This window comes from Equus asinus, chromosome 19 (assembly GCF_041296235.1).
Source record: "Equus asinus isolate D_3611 breed Donkey chromosome 19, EquAss-T2T_v2, whole genome shotgun sequence".
Taxonomy (NCBI): Eukaryota; Metazoa; Chordata; class Mammalia; order Perissodactyla; family Equidae; genus Equus; species Equus asinus.
In genome coordinates this window covers 23972844-23997702 of record NC_091808.1, presented here as the reverse complement: position 1 = coordinate 23997702, position 24859 = coordinate 23972844, and the positions used below count along the sequence as shown (strand labels likewise).

Below are 24859 nucleotides of genomic sequence, written 5' to 3'. Positions count from 1 at the left end.
TTTTTAAAGTACACTTAATTATTTAATGTTGTTTGTTGGCGAGGATAATTATTTAATATTGTTTGTTGGTCATGAGTTGACTCTTCCTAAAGATGATGGCGAAAACATTAATATCCTAAAGTGACATCTGTCCTCAGAATGAGGAGCTCCATGTTAAATGGATCTAAAGCCATTGTTCTTGGGTCACTACTGTTCACTTCTAGCTAATGTCATGGTTTCTTCTCTTGCTCCCCACTTTCTCGCTTTCCACACGGCAGCTAGAGAGAGATTTTAAATAATTGTGAATCATATATCCTTCCCCTACTTATAACCGTTCACTGGTCTTAGGATAAATGTCAGTCTTCTTTTCTCAGTCCACGAGGCCCTCCATGATCTGATCCTTTTCTTCCTGTTGCTCCTTGTCTGTCCTCCATGCAGTCCTCTTTGCCTGCGTTCTGCATCGCCCTCCTTCCTTCTGTGCCTCGAGAATGCCGACTCCTCTCAGCCTGCTCACTTCTACAGGTACAGTCACCTGTGCCTGAAACCACTCGCCTCTAAGTTGTTCTAAAGATGCTTCCTCTTTCTTGCCATTCTGATCTCAGCTAAATGTCACATCTCCAATGAGGACTCTCCTAATCACCTCATTGAAAATGACATTTTCCCTTAGATCAAATCATTGTCGTATCACTGTGTTATGTTTTGCTTATAGCTGGATCATTTTGCTCAGTTGTTTTGTTATTGCTGTCTGTTTCCCCCCATTCATATGTGTGCTCCTGAAAAGTAATGCCTCTGTCTGTTTTGCATACTGCATAGGAGGCCTTTGATACATATTTGTTGAAATAATGAGAAAAGTTGCATGTTAGAGTGCTTTGTAAATCCTGATGCATATCCAAATATAGATGCAAATATTAGCTGAACAACAGCCAGACAGGTTTTTTGTGTCTATTTGTCCTAGTGAGCTGGATGAAAGCATATGTAACGTGTGAGTGTGTGCTGTCCTTAGGACGAGCAGATAAGCGGTCACCTAATGTTCACGGGGCATATATTTCGCTATTGATTCATTTTCAACCCACTGTGCATCTTCTGTGTTGGCAATAATTAGAGCCTGTGAACTGAAGTGAAGGAAACATTTACGGTGCTGAATAACCTAAAGTGAAGACAGGGGCATCTAATTAGTCTTTCTTGTGACAATCTTTTTTTGGATTAATATTCTTCTCTTTGAAAAGTCTAACAGTGGTGCTTATGTCACTGACTCTACTGATAATTAATACTGTTCCCCGTACGCCTACACACATTCCCTCCAAAATGTCTCTGTGTAATGCCACTACTGGAAAGAACAATTTCAATTAGAAAGGAGAGCTTTTGAAGTATATCTCATGTGTTCTATTATAAGGAATGTGTCCTATTAGAAAAGAGAAAATGTCTGCTAGAACATAATATTTTATGTAACATGCCTGCTATATTGTTTAACAAAACATTCTATGGATACGTCAGCAGGACATGACTTGATTAAGAAGCAGAACTGGTATTCATCCACATTTTCTTTTTTGAGTCCTGAAGATGTTTTCCTGTACTATTTTCACCTTAGTCACAAGCATATTAACTTGGGAATGAGGTGACAGGGCCTTTGTCTTTGAATCTTGTAATTATAATTAATAGTAAGTTAAAGGGAAGCAGAAAGCTTATATTCAAAGTTTAAAGTACAATGACTTTGTGGCACGTAGGGCAGCTGCCAGGAAGATATTAAGCAAGAGCTCATTATTCTCATTAATTAGAACTTTGAGAAGAATCTTTGAGAGGGAAAGTCATTTTATGCTTACATGAAGGGCACTTATTTGTGGAGAGAGCTTGAGGAGAGGACCTTACCGTCTTCCCCTCAGCATGCCCAGGGCTTAGCAAAAGCCTTCCTCCGTGGCCAGCGACTCCTTCGTGCCAGTCATATACATGAAGGCAGGGACAGGAGTCAATGTGTACAGGCTGTCCACTGTTTCCCTCGATGCATTCCTAAAAACTGTATCACAGAAGAAACAACTATGAAACTTGTTTATTTTCATTTATGAAATTATTACATAGAGGGCTACCTTTTCGTCAGAGGATTTAACATCAAATAAAACCCAGCAATGTCCAGTGTCTAACAAAACCACATGCAAACATCATTTTTCTCTAAATATCTACAGCTGTAAATGCTAAATTTACTACCCATGTGTCTAACACTATTCTAAGTCCCTTCCATGTATTTACCTAATTCTCAAAACAAACCTATGAAGTCAATGCTATTTTCTTCCCATTTTTTCTGATGAGAAACCTGAAGAAAAGGCTGGCATATCTTATCTAAGGCTTCCTAGCAAGTAAACACTGGAGCAAGAATTCAAACTCTTACTCTGGAGCCTACACTCTTAAACACTAGTCTGCTCCCTGCTGTGCAAATGCTGTAGAGCATGGGTGGGCCAATTAGGGCCCAAAGGCCAAATCTGGCCCACCACCTGGTTTTGTAAATAAAGTATTATTGGAACACAACCTTGCTCATTCATTCATGTTTTGTCTATTGCTGCCTCTGTGCTACAATGGCAGAGTTGAGCGGTTAGGGAAGACACTATATGGTCCATAAGCCTAAAATATTTACTATCTGGCCCTTTACAGAAAAAAATTGTCCAACTTCTGTTTTAGACCATAAGTACTTCTTTCTCGTTCATCTTTGATCCATCCCTTCACCACCCTGAACCTAGCCAGCACCAACTTCCAGAAAATAACAGGTGACAATAGTTATAATCTTTCACACATTATTAGAAAATGACAAAAAAAAATGATCAGTTCTTTAGAAACTTCAAAATGCATCTCAATAAATCTCCTGGACAGAAATAAGATGACATTCAGCTTGACTTCTGCTCGTGTTGTCATCTAAAAAAGGAAAAGGCAACTGAGGCTCTGAGCTGACTCTAATGAGAGACGTGGTCTCTGGAGACAGTCCACCCAAATTCATGTCCTTGCTCTGCCACTTCCTGGCTTCGTGACCTTGTGTAAATCACTTAACCTCTGTGTGCCCCAGTTCCTCTATCTGAAAAACGGGGATAATAGTCTACCTAACTCGTAGGGGTATTGTGACCATTAAATGAGTTAATTTAAGCAATTTGGGGATCAGGAACTGACTCCTATAAGGTTTAGTTATTTCTCCTACTCTTCAGCTTCTTCAACAGACTGATTCAGAGATAAGCAGAATGATAAAAGTTGAGGCCTGAGTATACTGGGGAAATTCTCATAAATTTAAAGCCTATGGAATCAATGCTTACTAAATATCCTTCTATATTTATTCTTTACAGAGTGCTGTATGAAAACAGGTGGATAAAGTCAATGCCCTCTGACAACTTGAAGAACAATACAAGGCTCGTAATATTAGCACAAGAGAACAAATTAAAGATCTTATTAAGTGCAACGTGTAGAAGATCAGCACAGAGGCCTATGTGGACAGGAATGTAGGAGGAGTGCCACTCACGTGGTTTCTCCTACTGCACCAGAGCATTTTAACTGTAAAGGGTAGGGTCCTCTAACCTCTTTGAGACTATTATGTCAAGTGGCACCCAGCTCTGATATCTACACTGACAATTCCTAGACATGTTCTTTAACTCAGGGTTTAGTAGTGACTAAATGACTTAAGCGTTTCCTGGGAGTGATAACATCTCTAATAAGAATTATTGATGTTTACAACACACACATATAATAAATAAACTATGAAAGACTGACTCTAAGTAGAAGTAGCTAAAATCATGAGCCTTAAAGTCAGACTGAACTGAATTCAAAGTCAGTTGAATCCATCCCTTATTAAATGTGAGCTTGAGCAATTTACATAATATCTCAATCTTTGTTTACTTAATCATAAAATAACAAAACTAACAGTACCAAATTAAACCATTCAGTCAGATATTTGACAAACATTTATTGAAATATCATTATTACTGTTGGGGTTGAGTATACAGCAAATATTCAGCAAACAAACAGATATAAATCCCTGCCCTCATGAGCTCTCATTCCACTTGTTGTAAGGTAAGCTTTTAGTACAAATTCTGACGCACATTAAGTTTTCAAACAATGTTGGATATCGTTACCGTCAGTGGATAAGGAGGAGGAGGAGGAAGATTTCAGACAGCTGATAATAACACTGAACTTCTGTATCCGGGGAAATGGACCTTAACCTATGTTCCCCATCTTGATCATCTCCCACGTGGAATGATTTGAGCTGGGATTTGAAACTCTGTGTTTTTTTTTTAATTTAATTTTTATTGAGTTAATGATAGGTTACAATCTTGTGAAATTTCAGCTGTACATTATTGCTTGTCAGTCATGTTGTAGGTGCACCCCTTCACCCTTTGTGCCCACCCCCACCCCTCCTTTCCCCTGGTATCCACTAATCTGTTCTATTTGTCTACATTTTTAAGTTCCTCATATGAGTGGAGTCATACAGTGATTGTCCTTCTCTATCTGGCTTATTTCACTTAACATAATTCCCTCAAGGTCCATCCATGTTGTTGCAAATGGGATGATGTTGTTCTTTTTTATGGCTGAGTAGTATTCCATTGTATATATATATATATACCACATCTTCTTTATCCAATCATCTGTTGATGGGCACTTAGGTTGCTTCCATGTCTTGGCTATTGTAAATAATGCTGCAATGAACACTGGGGTGCATAGGACTTTTGGAATTTCTGACTTTAAGCTCTTTGGATAGATACCCAGTAGTGGGATAGCTAGATCCTAAGGTAGTTCTATTTTTAATTTTTTGAGGAATCTCCATACTGTTTTCCATAGTGGCTGCACCAGTTTGCATTCCCACCAGCAGTGTATGAGGGTTCTTTTTTCTCCACAAACTCTCCAACATTTGTTACTTTTTGTTTTAGTTATTTTTGCCATTCTAATGGGTGTAAGGTGATATCTTAGTGTAGTTTTGATTTGCATTTCCCTGATGATCAGCAATGATGAACATCTTTTCATTTGCCTATTGGCCATCCATATATCTTCTTTGGAAAAGTGTCTGTTCATGTCTCCTGCCCATTTTTTGATGAGGTTGTTTGACTTTTTGTTGTTGAGCTGTGTGAGTTCTTTATATATTATGGATATTAACCCTTTGTCAGATGTATGACTTGCAAATATTTTTTTCCAGTTAGTGGGTTGTTTTTTGTTTCAATCCTGTTTTCCTTTGCCTTGAAGAAGCTCTTTAGTCTGATGAAGTCCCATTTGTCTATTCTTTCTACTGTTTCCCTTGTCTGAGAAGACATGGTGTCTGAAAAGATCCTTTTAATACTGATGTCAAAGAGTCTAGAAGCCTTATGGTTTCAGGTCTCACCTGTAGGTCTTTGATAATTTTGAGTTTATTTTGGTGAATGGAGAAAAGGAATGGTCAATTTTCATTCTTTTACATGTGGTTGTCCAGTTTTCCCAGCACCATTTGTTGAAAAGACTTTCTTTTCTCCATTGCATGCCCTCAGCTCCTTTGTCAAAGATTAGCTGTCCGTAGATGTGTGATTTTATTTCTGGGCTTTCAATTCTGTTCCATTGATCTGTGCACCTCTTTTTGTACCAGTACCATGCCATTTTAATTACTGTAGCTTTGTAGTATGTTTTGAAGTCAGGGATTGTCATGCCTCCAGCTTTGTTCTTTTTTCTCAGGGTTGCTTTAACAATTCAAGGTCTTTTGTTGCCCCATATGAATTTTAGGATTCTTTGTTCTATTTCTGTAAAGAATGTCATTGGGATTCTGATTGGGATTGCATTGAATCTGTAGATTGCTTTAAGTAGAATGGACATTTTAACTATGTTTATTCTTCCAATCCATGTACATGGAATGTCTTTCCATATCTTTATGTCGTCATGGGATTTGAAACTCTTGATCGGGGGTCTTTATCACTATGACCCAGTCTTTACTGATGCACTTTTTTGGTGACTTATTCAGTAACAAGTATTTATTAATTGCTTGCTATGAAAGCGTTGAATTCCTTTCTATGTATGCTGGAAATATTTCTGTTCAGTTAAAGACCATTTCATGGATGAAGCAAAATATCATATTCTTTAAAGAATATTGGTGTTAGACTGAAATTTATCGAGAATGATTAGAAAAAAGTTATTTATAGATGAGAGATGTTAAAAAAAGAAGTCGGTGTTAGAAAAGGAATATACGTGCAAAAAAAAAAAAATCAGAGTGTGGTCCATATTATCAGTCCATGTGAAGAGGAAGTAGAAGGTCCAGGGGGGATGGAGGAAGCCCCAAAGTAGAAGAGGGCAGAAGAGTCTGGAAAAACACTTCCAAAACTGATTAACCACCCACGGGGTTGTGTTTGGCTTCTTCCCCTAAGTTCTACAGACGGCTCCCCTCCCAAAAGTCATTTTGGAAACTTATCTTTCAAAGTTCGTAAAGACAGCAATGATTTTAGTTATCTTCACTTAAAGAAGGTAATTTATCATCTAGTCAAGTGTGCATGTGTCTGCCAGGAAAGCTGTGAGCCAACATACATCATACTCAGTAGCTTCAAGGATTTGGTTTGCCTTCTTATGTGTATTTGAATATAGAATTCATTTCAATCTGACATTTTTTACCTCTCGTCATATTTTTCTTCTAATTAAGTTCTATAAATGTATCCTCTACGCAGTTTGAGCTGTAATAAATCCCTTTCCTGAATTGGCCTTCTGAAAGTCACAAACCAACATTATGATGAATTGCAAAATGAATAATTTCCCTTCTACTGTGTTTATTTTGAGCAGCAAAAGGCTGGAGAAAAATGAAACAGTGCTTCACTAGGAAGAAGGCCCTGCTCATAGTGTTTACGTACCTGTGAGTTGAATGTTTCCAACATTGATTACCTCAGCACATTTCCAAAACTGTATAGCTCTAATGGAAGGACATGATTTTGCAGCTCCAAATTTTAAGTTTAATGGTATTACTGGAAGGGATCCATAACGAGAAAAGATATGCTCTCATGTAAGCCCTGGAGTTAGCCATGTGGATATGAACTGAGACCATGATTTCTTTGGGAAACTGATTTCCTAAAATCTATATTGCAGAAGAAAGTAACAAGGTCATTCATAGAATAGACTGTGGGAGAAATGAATGTGTATTTTTAAAAATTATTTTTGTTTCATTTCACTACATAGGCAAGTAAATGCATTCTGTCTTTGTTTTGAGATGGCTATGTTGAAACTGAATAATTTGTTGCTAATATTTAGGCTGGTATTTTAATAGATGCTTAACGTTGGGCACATTGTTCCTGTTACATTATCAGGCATAGATGAAACTCTATGTAAAATAAGATTAAAGCATTGCCATAGATAAAATATCAGGCATTAACCTTGTAAACTTTTGATTTTAGAATGGTTTAACTCCATATTTAAATAGCCACAAGGATCATAGCCCGGTTCAAATAATACTGCTTAATGTGTTAATCATTAATTTTACATACTTTTCTCTCATTTCCCTCTATGCCTTTACAGAATGGGAATTGCCTTTTGCATCCTGAATTCATTACTGTAATTTGTGTACTGTGCATTGACTGAAGCAAAGTTAAGTGGCATATTAGCACAGAATTTGAGCTCCTCTGCTTTGTGTAGATAGTGGGCCATGGAGTGAATGTTTCATTTATAGTATTTATTATAGAATTATGATAATGTGGTTATGATTCATGATCTTTTCCTGGATAATGCCTTATTTAAGGTATACTATAGTCTGAAAAGCATTTTGATTTTCTATGATAAGCATGGTTACTGGTCCAAACATCCTAACACCAAATTATCATTGGCATAAATTTCCTCCCTGAAAGAAAAACCAGAATTATTGTTTTCAGACCAAAATTAGACATAAGCATTCACCTAAACCAACCATCTCATTTTGCAAATGAGGACTTTGAGATCCAGTGAAGTTAACTAGATTGATGGAGATCAGAAAGCCATAAGCATTAGAGTATAGCCAGGACGTGGAACCAGCTCTTCTGCCTTCTGAGCCAGCACTCTATGAGCTGTGCTGCCTCGCTGAAAGGGGATGATCACTGCCATTTCATTTATTCACAATGTGAAACCTTTCACTGTTATCTTTCCATGACTCTCTTTTCTTCTCTCTCTCTGTACAGCATCATTGTGCACCCCCGCAGAGACATCTTAGTCTCCTGTGGGGAGGATCGCCTCTGGAAGGTGGTGGGGCTCCCCAAAGGCAACGTGCTTCTCACAGGATTTGGCCACACCGACTGGCTTTCCAACTGCTGCTTCCATCCCAGGTCAGTACGCACAGCTCCCTGAACCAGCCTCATCTCTCCAGGAATGCATTTGTTTACTCTTTCTTCACTCTGCTGGATTATTTTTTTAAACCACTTTACTGAAGTATGAATAACATACAAACAACAGTACATGTTTAATGTATACAACTCTATAGGTTTGGAGATAAGTATACATCTTTGAAACCGTCACCACAATCTACACTGTAAACATCTATCATCTCTAAAAATTTCCTCCCACCCACTTTATTTATTATTATGATGATGAGAAAAACACTTATAAGATCTACCTTCTTAGCAAAATTTTAAGCATACAATACAGTATTGTTAACTAGAGGCTCTATGGTGTGCAGTAGATCTCTGGGGCTTACCTTGTATAAATGAAACTTTGTACTTTGCTGGCTTTAATGACACTTTTCTCTCTGCAACCCCACACCCTCCACTGAATTTTGAAATATGTAGATAAATGCTCCTTTGGCTTTCGTTATATCGACTTTAGATTGACTGCTTTTGATATTTCGTACACGTAAAACTTAGTCCACGTGCTGATGCATTTAACAAGAATAATAAGCTTCCCAAGACAAGCATTATTAATGCTCCTTGTACTCACAAGTCTGACAAGGCACACGGATTGCTAGTCAATAATGCATGCCGGTGTTTACCTTGCCTCTGTTAAGCTTGCAGGTTTTCCTTTTAGAATTAAGTTATCTACCAAAAAGGATCGGAAGGCAGTGATCAATTTCTTTAAAAATTCAGTGACACTCAAGATATTAAAGAGAACAAAGCAGAACTGAAAGCATTGAGCCTTGCCATTTTCAGAATTCACTGAATTTCTGTACCCTAAAGGCCAAGGGCATAGAAGGAAAGATATTGTTAAACATACAGATACATTATTTCTGGTGGCAGAAAGCTTGGCCCACAGTTGCTTGTGGTCCACTCCTACCCCCTATCCGACTGTCTTCCCTTGTTCATCATTATACTTAACATCTGTAAACACCCTTGCATGTGGCTCTTTCTAACACTCCTGTTCTAATTACTCCCGGAGACTCAGAGTTCTTAGCGCAATTTCTAAACAATTCCATTGGGAAATTTTGTTCTTAGGAGGACTCTATTGATTTATTTTCATAAAACTTTTTTTTTAACCATCTTTGTCTTATCATTGGTATGAATGTCCATGAAGTTAGATTGAAATAAAAATCAAATAAATTGTTCAGAAATTTATAAGTTAATGACAAGAATGAACTAGATTTCCTTTAATTTTTGAAAATCTTCTCAAAGTATAATTCATCTTTAGTACTAGATGTTTGAACTTAATTTTTGAAGATGCAGTGCGCTCCACCGTATCTGGTATGCGGATAAACAGAGCCGCACCATCTCTCACCTCTTAGGAACATAAAGCTCATCTTGCAGAGACAACACAATTAGAAGTCTAGTCTATCACTTGTGTAGCTGTTGGGCATACTAATCACATTTCCATAACGCCCTGTTACCATGACAGCCGGTGACTCAGAGATTTTCTCATTAGTGTTTGACCAGCACAGGGTCCTTTTGATAGATCTTCTTGTTTTCCCACTCAATTACTGAAATTAAAATGAGGTGAAATACATCATTATTCACTCATAATCTGAATTTACATTCAGTACTTTCTTTGGCAGACTTGTAGTAAAATGCAGCTACACGGTTTGCTTTTTTCTACTGCATGGAATAAAACTAATGGGAGAAAATACATTTAACCATAAGTGTTTTTAAGTGAGAGATACTGAATAGCAAATGTCCTTTTGGTAGAATTGATGAAAAATAATAAATGATTATTAGAAGCAACACCAAAACCCTTTTTTTTATTGGGGATAGAGATCAATTCCGAAAGAGTTTATATTTCAGATTTCAAACATTTTATAATGCTTAATGTTTATAATGCTAAATCAACACTGAAGATTATATACATATAATATATATACATATATAATGTTTATGTCTTAAAAGTTGTTGAAATTCATGCTTTCTGAAATTTAAATTTGTAACAATTGATTTTTATTTTGGCTTAGGTAGCTGGGCCACCAAAAAAAATAGTTTATTGCTGAAGATAATATTTTTCTTATCTCTCTATATACCCATCTATAATTAAAAAAATCAAACATAAAATGAATTTGATTCAAATATGATAATTTAATATGTAGTTGCATGTTTGGTTAATGAATGCAATCATAGTCTTTATCAGAGACCAACTTTGTGATCAGCTTGATTCCGCTCGCTAAGAAGAGGTCCAGAGTGGACACACGATACACTGACACCTGCCTTATTCCAATGCTCTTGGCATAGAAAAATAAACTCATACATTTTCTTTATTTTATATTTAGTTGTTCCTAGTTGAGTATTTTCTGTAACTTCTGGTTGCATATATTCCTGATTGCTATGACATTCAAGCCACTGTCTCTTCTGCCGCAATGACATAACCCAGATTCCTTTTGGGGATCAATCCTACTTGATACTTGTCCACTGAGAAAAAAATCACTGAATGTAAACAGCAGATATTTATTTGGGAAATTAGAATTGCAAGTTGGAAGACACAGATTCAGGCAGAAACCCAAAAATCTTCCTTCTCTGAAGAAGACAAAGGAGGCAAAGGTTTATAAAGGCAAAAAGAGATAAGTTACACGGGTGTTTTGCAAAATTTCTAATTGGTGCTAGCAACAACTGTTACTTCTTGGCTATGTGTGATTGGTTGCTAAGGCCATCTCTAAGGTAAAAAGTTCATATCTATGGGAGTAAGCATATTTCTTGAAAGAAGCTCAAGATGACAGCAGTGAAGCACAGTTGAAAAGTTCCATTTCATCTGAGCAGAGACGTGGTGTGCACGCATAGCCCCATTTCCTCAGTGGCCTCCCAGCTCCATTTTAGAAACCTTCACATATGCTACTCCATTTTGTCATCACTGTCCACATATGACAGTCGTGAATCCTGCATGACCCAAATCAACTTCCACTGTCCTACTTCTGTTGCTATACCAGACATCTTCAATATATAAAAACAAACACAACAGGCATAATAATATTAAAACTAGGCAAAGGAGGATTGACAGGTAAAAAGTAAACTGAGAGGATAACTATCACTTGAGGATTCAGGCAGTATGATGTTGAAATATAGAAAACAAAAGATTTTATAAATACAAGAAGATTCTGACAAAACCATAGTCATCAGAATCAAAGACTTCAAAGTATCTCAGTGTTTAATCTGTCAAGTAAACAAAGTCACAATGGAATTACAGGAATTAATAAAATAGTAAGTGTATTTAACAGTATATATTGAACTTTGTACTTTATGAAGAGAGAATATAGATTCTTTGAAATCATTTATTCTTGTATTTTTTTAAATGTACAGATCTTACAACAAAAATTTAGCATAAATGAATTCTTCAGAATAGCGATTATGCAAACCATTATTTGTGAGCAAAATTCAATAATAAAAGAAAATGATAACAAATCAATAACCAAAACATACTAAAATCTGAATTATTAAAAAGTAAATAAATGAATATTGAGTCAAAGAGGAACTATAAACTGTTATTACTTAAACTGTCACAACCACAATACTTATCAAACCTATGAGGCATAACCAAAGCTATATTGAGAGTAAAATTCATAGCTTTAAATGCTTTATTATCAAACAAAAAGCAAATAAATCAATTATGAATTAAAAAGTACAGCTGGTGAAGAAAATATAGAAAAGCAAAAATTAATAAATGAAAAGCAGAAATTAATAAATTAGGATAAAAAGAGTAAACATATATTTTAATCCAGAAGTTTTTTTTCAAGAAAAAATAGTAAAACAAGGAACTATAATAAAATTAATATATATCTCAAAAACTTCCTGGAAAAATAAAAGTGAGGAAACAGGAATACAAATCTTAGTAATTTTCAAGGAGTTAAAGCCTCATATACAGAGACTAAAAGATGTGTATGTTTGGAATTTTTGATAAAATAATAGATTTCTATGAATGTAAACATCACTAATACAGAATCAAGATGGAACAGAAACCCAGAATGGATTAATAAGAGTGCAAAAAACTGATTTATTGGAGTTCTACCTTGAATTTTGATCTTGAGCAGTTTTATGACTGAGTTTTAAAAACTTTGTTTTTAAAAAAAGAGAAATAAATCAGTTAATTTTTGGGTTCGTTGAATTTCCCGAGGATAAGGAAAATAAAAAAGATATTTTACCACTGGTTTTACAAATATAGCATAAACATAATCTTAAACTGAACAAATGTGGTACCCTCACCACAACTATAATACATTTTATAATAATAGATGCAAACTTTGAAAGAGAATGTAGAAAATGGAATTCAGTTGTATGCTTAAAGAAAGCGATGTACAATGACCAAGTAAGATTTGTGCTTGAAAAATGTGGAATACATAAGTGAGGCAAATATGAGAACATCATATTATAAATTATATTAATAGATGGATATTGAAAGTTACTTTAAAGTGACTGGATAAAAATCTAGCATCTATGCTTAAGACATATACGTTTGCAAATATTGTTAAGCCCCATGCTTTGGAATTGACGTGGAGAATGGATTTTTGGAACAGCTGGGAACTAAGAAGATCTGGCAGATGACTGTAGAATCTGGCTGCCATGGAGTTAGATGGGTCAAAAAGGAATGGGTGCTTACGGGAATAGGGCAAAGTGGGGAACATAAAACCAAACAGGCAAAAATACCTAAAATTGCTGTAGGCGCAAGGCACGATGTTGAAGATCTCACAGATCTATGTAAGCCTTGTTACTTCTCCAGCTAATATTTATTCTCAATAAATGTAGCCACATTTTTTTCTTTTCCTTAATGATAATGATTACTTTTTACTAAGACATTTTCAACACTGACATTTTCTAACATTTATAACTCAAAAAAGAAAATGTATATGAAAAACTTTTAACTATAAACATTATACACATATTATACAGACAATACAAACTGAAGGCGTTTAAAAACTCTTACTACAAAATCGTCAGTCTCCCCAAGGCTGTGTTGTTTCAAAATAACATTATACATACAACTGATCATTGTCATCTTTAGTTCACAGTAGAATTGGTTTTCTTTGCATCCAAGTTTTGAAGTTCCTTAGTAGGATTTACACATCAAGACACTTCGCAGGGATGGTATGGGTAACTCTAGTCACTGAAGAACTGGCTATTATTGCATATTTACCTGTAGATGGTGATTATACATTGGTAAGTAGAGAGCATCCTTTGCATTACTGGGTAGACTGATGAACTAGCTGTTGAAGCTGATTCATCAGTAGCTGAAAACAATGAGTGGAGACTGCAGAGGATGTGCATTGGCGCTGCCTTTGCACCATGGAAAGAGCGAAATGTACAATGCCCATTACTCTTTAAAATAGTCTTTTTTTGGTTTGTTTTTTTGAGGCCTATAAGGCATGCAGTGTTTGACCTCTTATATCCACCGGGATGTTTTACAATTGCTGGTCCGTTTAGACTAGCTTTGGGCAACTGGAACACAGTTTTGCATATCAATCTCCAGATTAATATTAATAGATCAATAAAACACATACTACATCCCTTAACAATATATTATTTGGTCTTTACCTATACCAGGGAACTGCTCAATGACAGTAGCATAGTTTTGAAAGTAAACACATGTCCAGCTCTCTGATGCTTGGGACTGCATTTTCTTTTGTCTGACCACAGCTTATTATGTGAAACAGCAGGTATTTTCCCAAATATCTCTGTAAAATGAAAGTAGTTGGGATTAGTGGTTTAAGCAATTTCACAGTGCTGCATTTTTTTCCTGAGGTCACTGCCTGAGGCAGAAATAGAGCTGACAGCATCCTGTTAAACATAACTTCAACTCTTATAAGCTGATTTAAGAATTCTGAATAAATTGGCCCCTACAAAATCCCCCATACTCTCTTCCCTGTACAAGCTACCTTTTCACGTATTTATATAGGGCCTAAAACCATAGTATGAAAGCTCCTTTACAAGTGTATCATTTAGTTATTAAAAAAAACCAGAAGCATGGATAACCTTTTTATTTGCTATAAGCATAAAACCAAGAGTTCAACTTCAAAATATTATGAAGAGATTGATGCACCATTTCCCTAAGATTGTGACATCTTGCTTCTTCCTGAGCTTCAGAAGGAGATGCTCTCATAATCTGGAAACCTCAGTGCATTTTTACCAAAACTGCATTTACATTTTACAATTACATTTTATAATTTTGAGATAGACCTGTTCAATAATAGTCTTCTACTTTATATTCTTTGAAGAGGTATACGTTACGCTTCTGTTCTTAATATAGTTTGCCACCTTTATGTGAAGTAACAGCATAGGTATTTTTTTAGTCTAATTCTAAAATAATATAGGATGATCCTAGAGAAATGTGTTGGGAAAATAAATATTTCTCATAGTCTCTTCTCAGTGAAAACTTGGGGAGACTGCCCAACAACAGTCTTTGGGCAAGTGGCAGGATCTGGTTCTACATAAGAAGCACCTTCTAAAGTCAGACTTGTTTTCAAGTGTGGGTGTGACAAAGAACCAGCAATGGCATTTTATTCAATCTCTGACAGCCTCAGTTGCTCATTTGAAAATGGGGATAACCTACTTCATAAGGTTTTCATGAAGGTTGAGTGAGAAAATCTACGTAAAACACTTAGCAGTCCTAGGCTTAGAGTGACCATATGGTAACAGAAACATTGTTGGTATTGTTTGGCAGATTCTAGCCTAGATCTTGTTTTCTCTGAAACCAGTATGTCTCCAGGTCTATTGGCCTGTCTCCTTATTTCTAGCAGGAAAAACAATCTGAGGAATACTATTGACTCAACACGGACAGAGTCTGTATCTTACTCATCTTTGTATCCCTGAGATACAGCATATCAATTGAAACATTATAGGGAATCAATAAATATTTGTTTAATTAAAATGAACAGAATTAAAGTTGCTAGACCAAGAATGTGGCCACTTTGTGTCATAATCCTGGCAATATCATGTGATTATAGGGATATACTCACAAACATACGCATACATACACAATCACATGCACCACTCGTTACTACTGAGATCACTTTATCGAAGGAACCCAAAACCTAATATTAGTCCTTCATTTGACATAAAACCCCTAAATTAAAAAATCTCTGAATAATACTACAAAGAGAATAAATTTCAGTCAAAACCCAATCCTAAGGAGAAGCACTTCCAGATTGGCAGAATAAGAATATTAAAAAATCTACTCCTTCATAAAAGCAGAGAGAACACTGGCAAAAATGGTCAAAGTCAACTTTTTCAGAACTCTAGAACTTAACCAAGGGCTGCATTAACCCACGAAGCATTTATTCAAGAAAAATTGCTGAGTCTGAGTAAGAACAGTGAGATTTTTCACATTTTATCTTACCCCATTTCCATCCCTTTCTCCCCAACTCTGAAGTAGCCTTGAAAACCAACTGCCTCACAATCGTGGTAGTTGTGAAAACTAGTATCAGTAGAAGAGGCACAAAACAAGTTTGGAGATCCCCACAGGGGCCCATTCTTGGAGAAATGCCACTATTTGAACTTTTTGGAAGCCCCCTGGAAATTCCCATTTTCTGGGCTTTTTGTAATTTGTCCTGGGTCAGGGCTTACTCTGTATGAATGATTTGCCAGGGCATTTATAGCAAACAATTAGCAGTAAGTGTTTAATATTGCAGATGCCTGGGCCACCATAACAGGGAAACAAGAGGTTGACCAACTTTTTAAACAAAAAGGCTGGAGAAATAAATGTTTGTAGGAGTCTTGGAAACACTGTCATATTCCTAGGAATATCAAAGAGTGTGTACATTTGGAGGGCTGTGTGCATGCCCAGGAAAGACTTGTGAAAGGGCCTAATTACTGACCTCTGGCTGACCTTAAGAACTTGTGCAAGCAGGAAGTAAAGGCTAAGGCAGAGTTTTAAACTTTCAGAGTGTTGACAATGTGCCCCAACATGCAGGCAGAGCCACTAGCCAAAGACTGGATGGCTTATTGCTTCAAGGCATTTAATCATTACCTGTCCAATCATTAGTTAACCACTAAGCTAAACAAGCAGACTTCTGTGACCACACACAACAAAGCATGTAGACTTTATCAAATTACTTCAGAAAAGTCACTAAAACAGACAAACAACAAAAATAAACAGCAGCAACAATAAACCCTGAGGAGGAGGAAATTTGATTTCCAGAGTTTCCACATCATATTGTTTAAAATATCAGGATTCAATGACAAAAAATAGAAAACATGAAAAGAAGCAGGACAATGTACAGAGCCTGTGAATCTGTTATGCTACATAACAAGGTGGAATTAAAATCACAGATGGAATTAAGATTTCTAATCAGTTTAACATAAGGAGATTTAAGATAAAGAGATTACCCTGGATTATCTGGGTGGGCCCAATGTAATCCTAAATCTTTAAATGTGGAAGAGGAAGGCTAAAGGCTCAGGGTAAGAGTGATGTGATGTGAGAAAGGGACTCTCCCCTTGAGACACCCAGAAGGAACCAGCTCTTTTGACATCTTGACTTCAGCCAAGTGAAACTGATTTCCGAGTTCTGGACTCCAGAATTGGAAAATAATAAATTTGTGTCATTTATTGCCATTAAGTTTGTGCCAATTTGTTACAGCAGTGAAAAGAAAACTAATACAAAAGTCTTGCACTACTATGGTTAAATTCGTTCCTAACCATTCTATTCTTTTTGGTGCTACTTTTCAGATTATTCAATTCTAGGGTATAGAAATACAGGTGATTTTTATATATTGATCTTGTATGAATATACACCCTCATTTATTAATTTGAACATTTTTAGTAGATTTCTTATAATTTTGTATATACAAGATCATGTTATCTGCAAAGATAATTTTCTTTTTCCTTTTTTTTCCCCAATATGGATGACTTTTATTTCTTCTTCTTATCTAATTGTTGGTTAAAACCTCTAGTACAGTGTTGAATAGATGTGGCAAGAGCAGATGTGCTTGTCTTATTTTCTGATCGCAGAGGGAAAGTGTTCCGTCTTTCACCATTCGTATGATCTCAGTGGTGAGTTTACTGTAGATGCCTTTGTTGGGTTGAGGAAGTTCCCTTCTATTCCCAATGCGTTGAGTGTGTTTATCATGAAAGGATATTGGATTTTATTAAATGCTTTTGGTGTAAGTGTTAAGATGCTCATGTAGTTTTCATTCTTTATTCTATTCATGTCATGTTTTACATTGATTGATTTTTATACGTTGAACCAACTTTGCATTTCTGGAATAAATGCTAGTTGGTCATGGTATATAACCCTTTTAATACATTGCTCAATTAGCTTTGCTATTATTTTGTTGAGGATGTTTGAGTGTGTATTCATAAGAGATGTATGTCTGTAGTTTTCTTGTGATGTCTTTGGTTTTGGAATCAGGACAATACTGGCCTCACAGAATGAGTTGGGAAGTATTCCCACTGCTTGTATGTTTCAGAAGAATTTGTGAAGGATTAGTGGTGTTAATTCTTCTTTAAAGATTTGGCAAAATTCTCCGGTGAAGCCATCTGGTCCTGGGTTTTTCTTTGTTGAAAGGTTTTGATTACTAATTCAATTTGAAGAATTTGTCCATTTCATTTAGGTTATCTAATTTGTTGCCATATTTATTGCCATGTTATTCATAGTTTCCTTTATAATCCTTTTTAATTCTATAAATTTGGCAGTCATGTCCCTCTGTCATTCTTGATTTTAAAATTTTGAATCTTCTTTCTTTATATGTTGATCAATCTAGCTAAAGATTTGTCAATTTTGTTGCTGTTTTCAAAGAACCAATTTTTATTATTGATTTTCTATATTTTTTTAATTATCTATTTTATTTATTTCTACTCTAATATTTACTATTTCTTTTTTTCTGCTTGCTTTGGATTTAGTTTTCTCCTTTTCTACTTTCTTAACATAGAAAGTTAGGTTAGCATTTGAGATCTTTATTCTTGTTTAATGTACCATTTACAGCTAAGAATTTCGTCTAAGGAATGCTATAGAAGCATTCCGTAAGTTTTGGTTTGTTTTGCTTCTATTCATTCATATCAAAGTATTTTCTGATTTTCCTTATAAAATTTCTTCTTTGACCCATTGGCTATTTAGGAATGTGATGTTTGATTTCCACAAATTTGTGAATTTCCCAAATTTCTGTCACTGTTTTTTATTTTAATTTAATTGTAGTTAAAGAACATACTTTGTATGATTTAATTCTTTTAAATTTGCTGAGGCTTTTTTTATACGCTGACATACTATCCTGATGAATGTTTGATGTACATGTGAATGTATTTTGCTTTTGTTGGGTGGGATCTTCTATAGATGTCTATTAGGTCTAGTTGGTTTATGGTGTTAGGTCTTATATTTCTTTATTGCTCTTCTGCCTTGTTATTTTATCCATTATTAAAAAGGGGATATTGGAGTCCCCAAATATTATTGTTGAATTATTAAGTTAATTCTGTCACTTTTTGCTTTATACATTTTGGATTTTATCTTAGTTTTTTAATACTAATGGAACAAATTACTACGAACATTGGCTTAAAACAGCAAAAATTCATTATCTTATAGCTCTGAAGGTCAGAAGTCTCACTGGGCTTAACTGGATTGTACAATACTACAGCCACTTTGGAAAAGTAGGTTGACACTTTCTCAAAACGTTTAATACAGAGTTACAATATAACCCCGCAATTCCACTCATAGGTTTACATCCAAGAAAATTAAATGCATGTATCCACACAAAAATCTGTGTACAAATGTCTATAGCAGTATTATTTGTGATAGCCAAAAAGTGAAAATAATCCAAATGTCCGTCAACTAATGAACAGAAAAATAAAATGTGGTATATCCATACAATGGAGTATTTTTTTCAGCAGTAAAAAGGAATGAACTACTGATAAATGCTGCAATATGAATTAATGTTGAAAACATGTTAAGTGGTTACTAGGGACTAGAAAGAGCAGAAAATGGGGAGTAACTAGTGAATATAAGTTCTTGTTGGGTGTGATGAAAGTGTGCTGAAATGAGATGGTGATGGCTGCACAACTCAAGGAATATACTTAAAACCATTGAATTTACATATTAAATGGGTGAATTTTACGATGTTTATGAATTATATCTCAATAAAGCTCTATTTTCAAAACCTATCAAACATTTATCTACAAATGGCATTTAGCAAAACCCTGACTGATGGTGTTGTAGGGGATAAAGAAAGTCACTTGTGAAATTTTAAAGGATTTAATATATATCCTTCTTATGAAAGTTCATCATTTCTATTTTTTAAATATTTTAATAAAACCAATACTGTGTATTTTATAATTTTAAATTGTTTAATATTTTGAACATCATTCTGGATGTAGGAAACAATGAACTAATTTTTGTATACTATCCCCATCCAAACAGAAACCCAGTTTAGTCTCTGCAGTAATATATATATGTATATGTAATGTTCTATTTTAAGTTTGTACCATTTTATACTTACTTCCATGGTATATGAATGGCCATTATTTTCAACCCTGAATTTTAATATTTTTTCCCAAGATCTTGGATGTCTAATGAGTATGCCATTGATGTTTGAAACTGCAATTATTGGGGCTGTCCTGGTGCTATAGTGGTTAAGTTCATGTGCTCTGCTTCTGTAGCCCAGGGTTTGCAGTTTGGCATCCTGGGCATGGGCCTATGCACTGCTCACGAATCCATGCTGTGGTGGCATCCCACATACAAAAAACAGAGGAGGATTGGCACAGATGTTAGCTCAGGGACAACATTCCTCAAGCAAAAAGAAGAAGCTTGATGATAGGTGTTAGCTCAGGGTCAATCTCCCTCATCATAAAAACCCACCAAAACCTGCAATTATTCATGAAACTCATCTCTTTTTGTATATTAGCTATTTGCATGTCTCCTTTTGGGAATAGGTTAACACTTTTTCTATTTTTTAAAACTTCTATTTATTTATAATAATCCTTTATTTGTTAAATATAATCATTTTATATTATGTAATATATAGAGTTCTCCCAAACTTACTTTTCAAATAAATGTTCACTAATGGAGTGGTTTGTTTGTTTGATAAATATCTTTGCTTATAGTTTTTGTTGTTGTTATTGTTTGATATTAAATCTTTCCAAAAGTTTATGTAGTATTATCTACCAATCAATCATCTTTATAATGCTTTCTTTGCCCAAAGTCACATAAAAGCTTTTATTTCACCATTTACTCTTCTGTTTTATGGTTTTATTTTTTTTTAATTTCACCATTTAACCAACTTATTTTATTCTGAATATAATGAAGGAACATAGCTATTTTTCTTTCCATTAAGTACAACATGAAGTGTAAGTTTGAATTAAACTTCTTTTTTATTATCTATCTTTATTGTTGAGATTTATTTTGATATCAGATGTTTAAACAACTCTATGGTTAGTCAGTGATATCATTTACTGCTAGTATTTTTATACCAATATTCCCCATTCTTGAGTTCTTTTTTTGGTTCACTCCTAGTGATTATTGAATTCCCTTCTAACATGGATCCATAGTATTTCTTAATTCAATGATTCTGAATAAACACACATTTTTTTCATTTTGAGTAAAAACTGTTAAATCTAATCTTTAAATCTAATCAAGGCATTTTTATTCATATTATTTTACTAATTAATTTTTCGGATCCATCTTTTTGTTTTCTCTTTTTGGCATTGCTTGTAAACATATATTTTATTTCCCAAGTCTATCATCTGTTTTTATCAACCTCATCTAATTCGTCTCTTTGCCCTTCTCTCAGTTAGGGGCAAAGTTAAAAAATTGATTTTTTGCCGTACTAATTAACATTTATAAAATAATATTTATGTTTGGAGTTTTTTCCCTTGCAGATTTTAATGTAATAATTGTGTTTTCCATTACTACATGGGAGAGACCTGTAGTTATGGTTCTTTTAATTGTCTGTCAACAGTTAAGCCCCACATGTAACTCAGTTTAAGATTATTCCCCTGGAAAACTGAGAAGCAGCCTTCACTACACTATTTTGTCTCCAGGTCCGAAGTTCACACCCATGTCTGCCACCTACCACTGCCAATATTGGGACCCACTCTCAAAGCGCTCTAATTAGACCCATACAAAAATAGCTTATTTCACATCCTTAGAGCTGTCATTGTATGCAATCCTGCTCTTTTTACCAGATATCAAGATTTGATTCCAGTCTGACTGATTGCGTGGCAGGCTAATATGCAGTTTCCACATATATAATATATGTAGTTCAGGGATTCATACTTGGCAGGCTTGACAGAATATCGTAGTTCCCATCCACATTTTTTTCTTTTCCAACTTGGGATACAAGAGTGAGATAGCTTGGAAGGCACATTCTTGAGCTAGCCTGAGCTCCCCTGAGTCTTCAGCTAGCTTTGATACATGTTCAGGAAATTGTGACACTTGCCTTATCTGACCAAGCTAAGAAGGTGCCCACAGCCTTCTAGATGGGTGGGCTTCACATGGTACTTATCCAATTAGCTGGAAACATTTGAACATGCGGAACTGATACATTCAATGTAACAAAATATATATATTCAATGTATACAGAAATTATAGTTTCCAATTCCTTCCCTGAGTGGGGTTTATCGTCCTGTATCCCCTCTTTACAAATGCCCCTATCCTCCAATCCACTACCTGATCCTCATTTCCAATTTTTCCTACCTCACTACTACTTTCTCTAACTTCATAGATGCTAAATTGTTTGATGCTAAGTTGTCTTGAACATTGTGGAAATATGATTCAGCAGTTTTCTAATTTTTTTTCTCCTTTCTTTGTCAGTGAATAGATTTCAGAGAAAGCTGTTTTCTTTGATTCCTTAAAATTGTTTCCTTCTTCTGACTTTTCATGTCATTTCAAGGATCTTGTGGTTTAAGGGAAAAAATGAGATAAAGAAGAAATAACTTAATTGGAAACTTGTCTAAGTGTGCTGACTTCTTACTTATTTTATATTCCCCTTTCAGAAAGAAGCCTTCAGGCTGCATGAGCTGTCTGCTTCTCTTAGTCCTTTACCAAAAAGGAAGGACTACTTCTGAGGTTTTGTGACCCATTCAAATCAGAGGGAGCTCCCACTGGGTATTCTGCTTATAATTTAGACACTTGTTCCAGGAACACACCCTTTGCTGCAATGATCTGTTATGACAACTAGTCCCATAAATTCCTCTCTGTTCTCTAAGGGGTTTTCCAGGCTCTTTTTCTGAGTGCTTCTTAATGCTACTGTTTTTTTACGAAAGGGAAACTGCAAACCAGACCTTTATGCATTCTTCCAATCAATTTGGTGCATGGTATACTCAACAGACTTTCCTTGAAATCTTGGGCATTTGATGGCAAGTTTCCTGGTTTTCAGGCTTAGAGCATGGGGTCCCTTGTTTTCATCTTTTCCTGGTCATTCTTATAAACTCTGTGTGTGGGAAGTTAGAAGCCTGGGCCTATGTCATCATCTTACTCAGAAGCCCATATTTGTTTTTAATAGATGATTAAAATTGACCTTTAGGGTCACTTTCATTCTTGAGTTTTTATATAAGCAAATTTTGCCCTTGGACTATTTCCGTAGGCAGGCAGTCTTTAGGTCAAATAGATGCTGTCAAAATAATGACTCCAGGAACTGTTAAATGTCATGAGCAACTAACATTTTGCCTCTAGTTAAACCAAAAATCATTCAGCTGTATCTAAGCTGTAAAGAAATATTAGCCTATGTGACCTAACCTTGCCGATCGATGGCCTGATTAAATTACAGAGGAAAGCTTGGCCAGTTACTGCAGTTTTTAGAAAACTTTGTTGCTTCACAAATATTAGTAAAGCTCACAGCTCTCCCCTCAGAAAGGCATTTTAATATATACAAAAGACTTCTAGTTGAGAGGGTGTAACACCTTGAAAGACAACATCAAATCTTCAGATCAAGAGTTGTCATTCTGATTCTACAACATGCTTTGAGGTAAATGTGCGCCAGAGCCTATCCATATGGGCAAACTGGCTCATGGCATGGCTGTTCCACTCATTTTCAACTCTCTTTCTGAGACTACATCAAATGCTCAGCACGGGCAATCATAGAGTGATAGTAGCCATTATAAAGACAGTGAGATGACAGCAGCAGGTTTTCAAACATAACTATTGTTACTGATAAATAGTGAACAATATAAAAGTATTAATAACATAGTAAATATACCATTGTTTTAATTTTCTTAGCATCCTTGTCAGAGAGGATCAAACATTTTTCTTAAATACGTTTCATTCACCGATGGAAAACAATGACAAAGACTAAAGCAAATCATAACTTATGAAGGACTAACTAGAAAAAAGTAAAGCTTAAGGCAGAACAACCAGGTAGACTACTGAAATAGTCCAGGTGAAAATGTGCAAGACTTACCAACCTTTTTCAATCTGGATTCCTCAAGGGAATTAAGCCCTAGAGAAAATTATTTGGTGACACTCTCAATTATCCAATTCTGGATATATAGGAGATAAGTTAATGTGTTACATTCAGTGGGTGCATTAGGATGTTAAGGCTTAATTCTCTTGCAAGAGCCCTGATTGAGAAGGTCCAGCCAAGGCCCAGTGAGTAGTGACAGAAAAAACAATGACTTATAAAGGCGTATAAGAGATGGACTCAATAAGAATAACTCTCCTATTGGAATTGGGAAAGAATGAGAATTAATATGGTCTCAGATTTTTAACTTGAAAAACCAGATTTCTGAAATAAGGAATGTAAGTAAAGGAATACATTTGTGGAAAATTTTATAACTTTCTTTTGGGTGTGTTGCGTTGAAATGTGTGTGGGACATTCAGGTAAAGATATTTAGTACGTGAATCTGAGTTTCAGGAGAGGGATTTGAGCTAGCATATGAGTTATCTACCGCCACAGTAATGTTGCATGATAAACCACCTCAAATATTTTTAGCTTAATACAAGAACTATTTATTCACCTCATAATTTGGTAGGTCAGGAGTAGAGATTGGGCTTATCTGGGCAGATCTTCTCTCTCAGCTGAGTTCCTTGGTAGTTCTGTTTTCAGGCCAAGTTAGCTGGGTGGCTAAGCTTCTGGTGATGTCAGCTGGAGTGCCTTCAGAATCTTCCTCTTGTCTCATCCCCTACATGCTTCTCACCTTGCTCCCACAGGCTAGGCTGAGTGTGTTCTCACAGAGAGCCTAGATACAAGGACAAGCAAACCTAACTATGCAAGAAAACCAACAGATATGTACATGTTCTTTTGAGGATTAGGCTTGAACTGGCACTACATCGTTTCCTTCTCATTCTATTGGCCAAAGCCCAGAGTGAGAGAGGGTGGAAACTGTGAAGTTATAGGATCAAGGGCTCGGATACAAGAAGAGGGGGAGAATTGAAATCATTTTTGCATTCTGTCATTTTATGCAGATGGGATGACCATGCATTCAGGTTTGCCCAGAAAAGTCCCTGTTTATTCCTGTTATCTTTATACAACTATTAATAGCAACCCACTCTTACTCTAAAAATTGTTCCAATTCGAGTGACAAATTATATGTGAGTCGTACGTTTAGGAGGGGTTTGAATAGGAATATATGAATTGAATGAGGCAGAATGTGTGAAGTGAGCAGAAGAGATGACTTAAGATTAGAGTCCATGAAGGAGGTTGCAG

The 24859-nt window shown here is 35.6% G+C and overlaps 1 protein-coding gene across 5 annotated transcripts in view; it reads left to right on the top strand.

Moving 5' to 3' along the window:
- Positions 1 to 24859, top strand: part of SPAG16 (sperm associated antigen 16) — a 911706-nt gene that overhangs the window by 434297 nt on the left and 452550 nt on the right. For all 5 annotated transcript variants that reach the window (XM_070489783.1, XM_070489782.1, XM_044751340.2 and 2 more), the window contains one exon: positions 8088 to 8231. In XM_070489783.1, coding sequence (XP_070345884.1) covers positions 8088 to 8231 — 144 coding nt within the window. The remainder of the gene's footprint in view (positions 1 to 8087; positions 8232 to 24859) is intronic.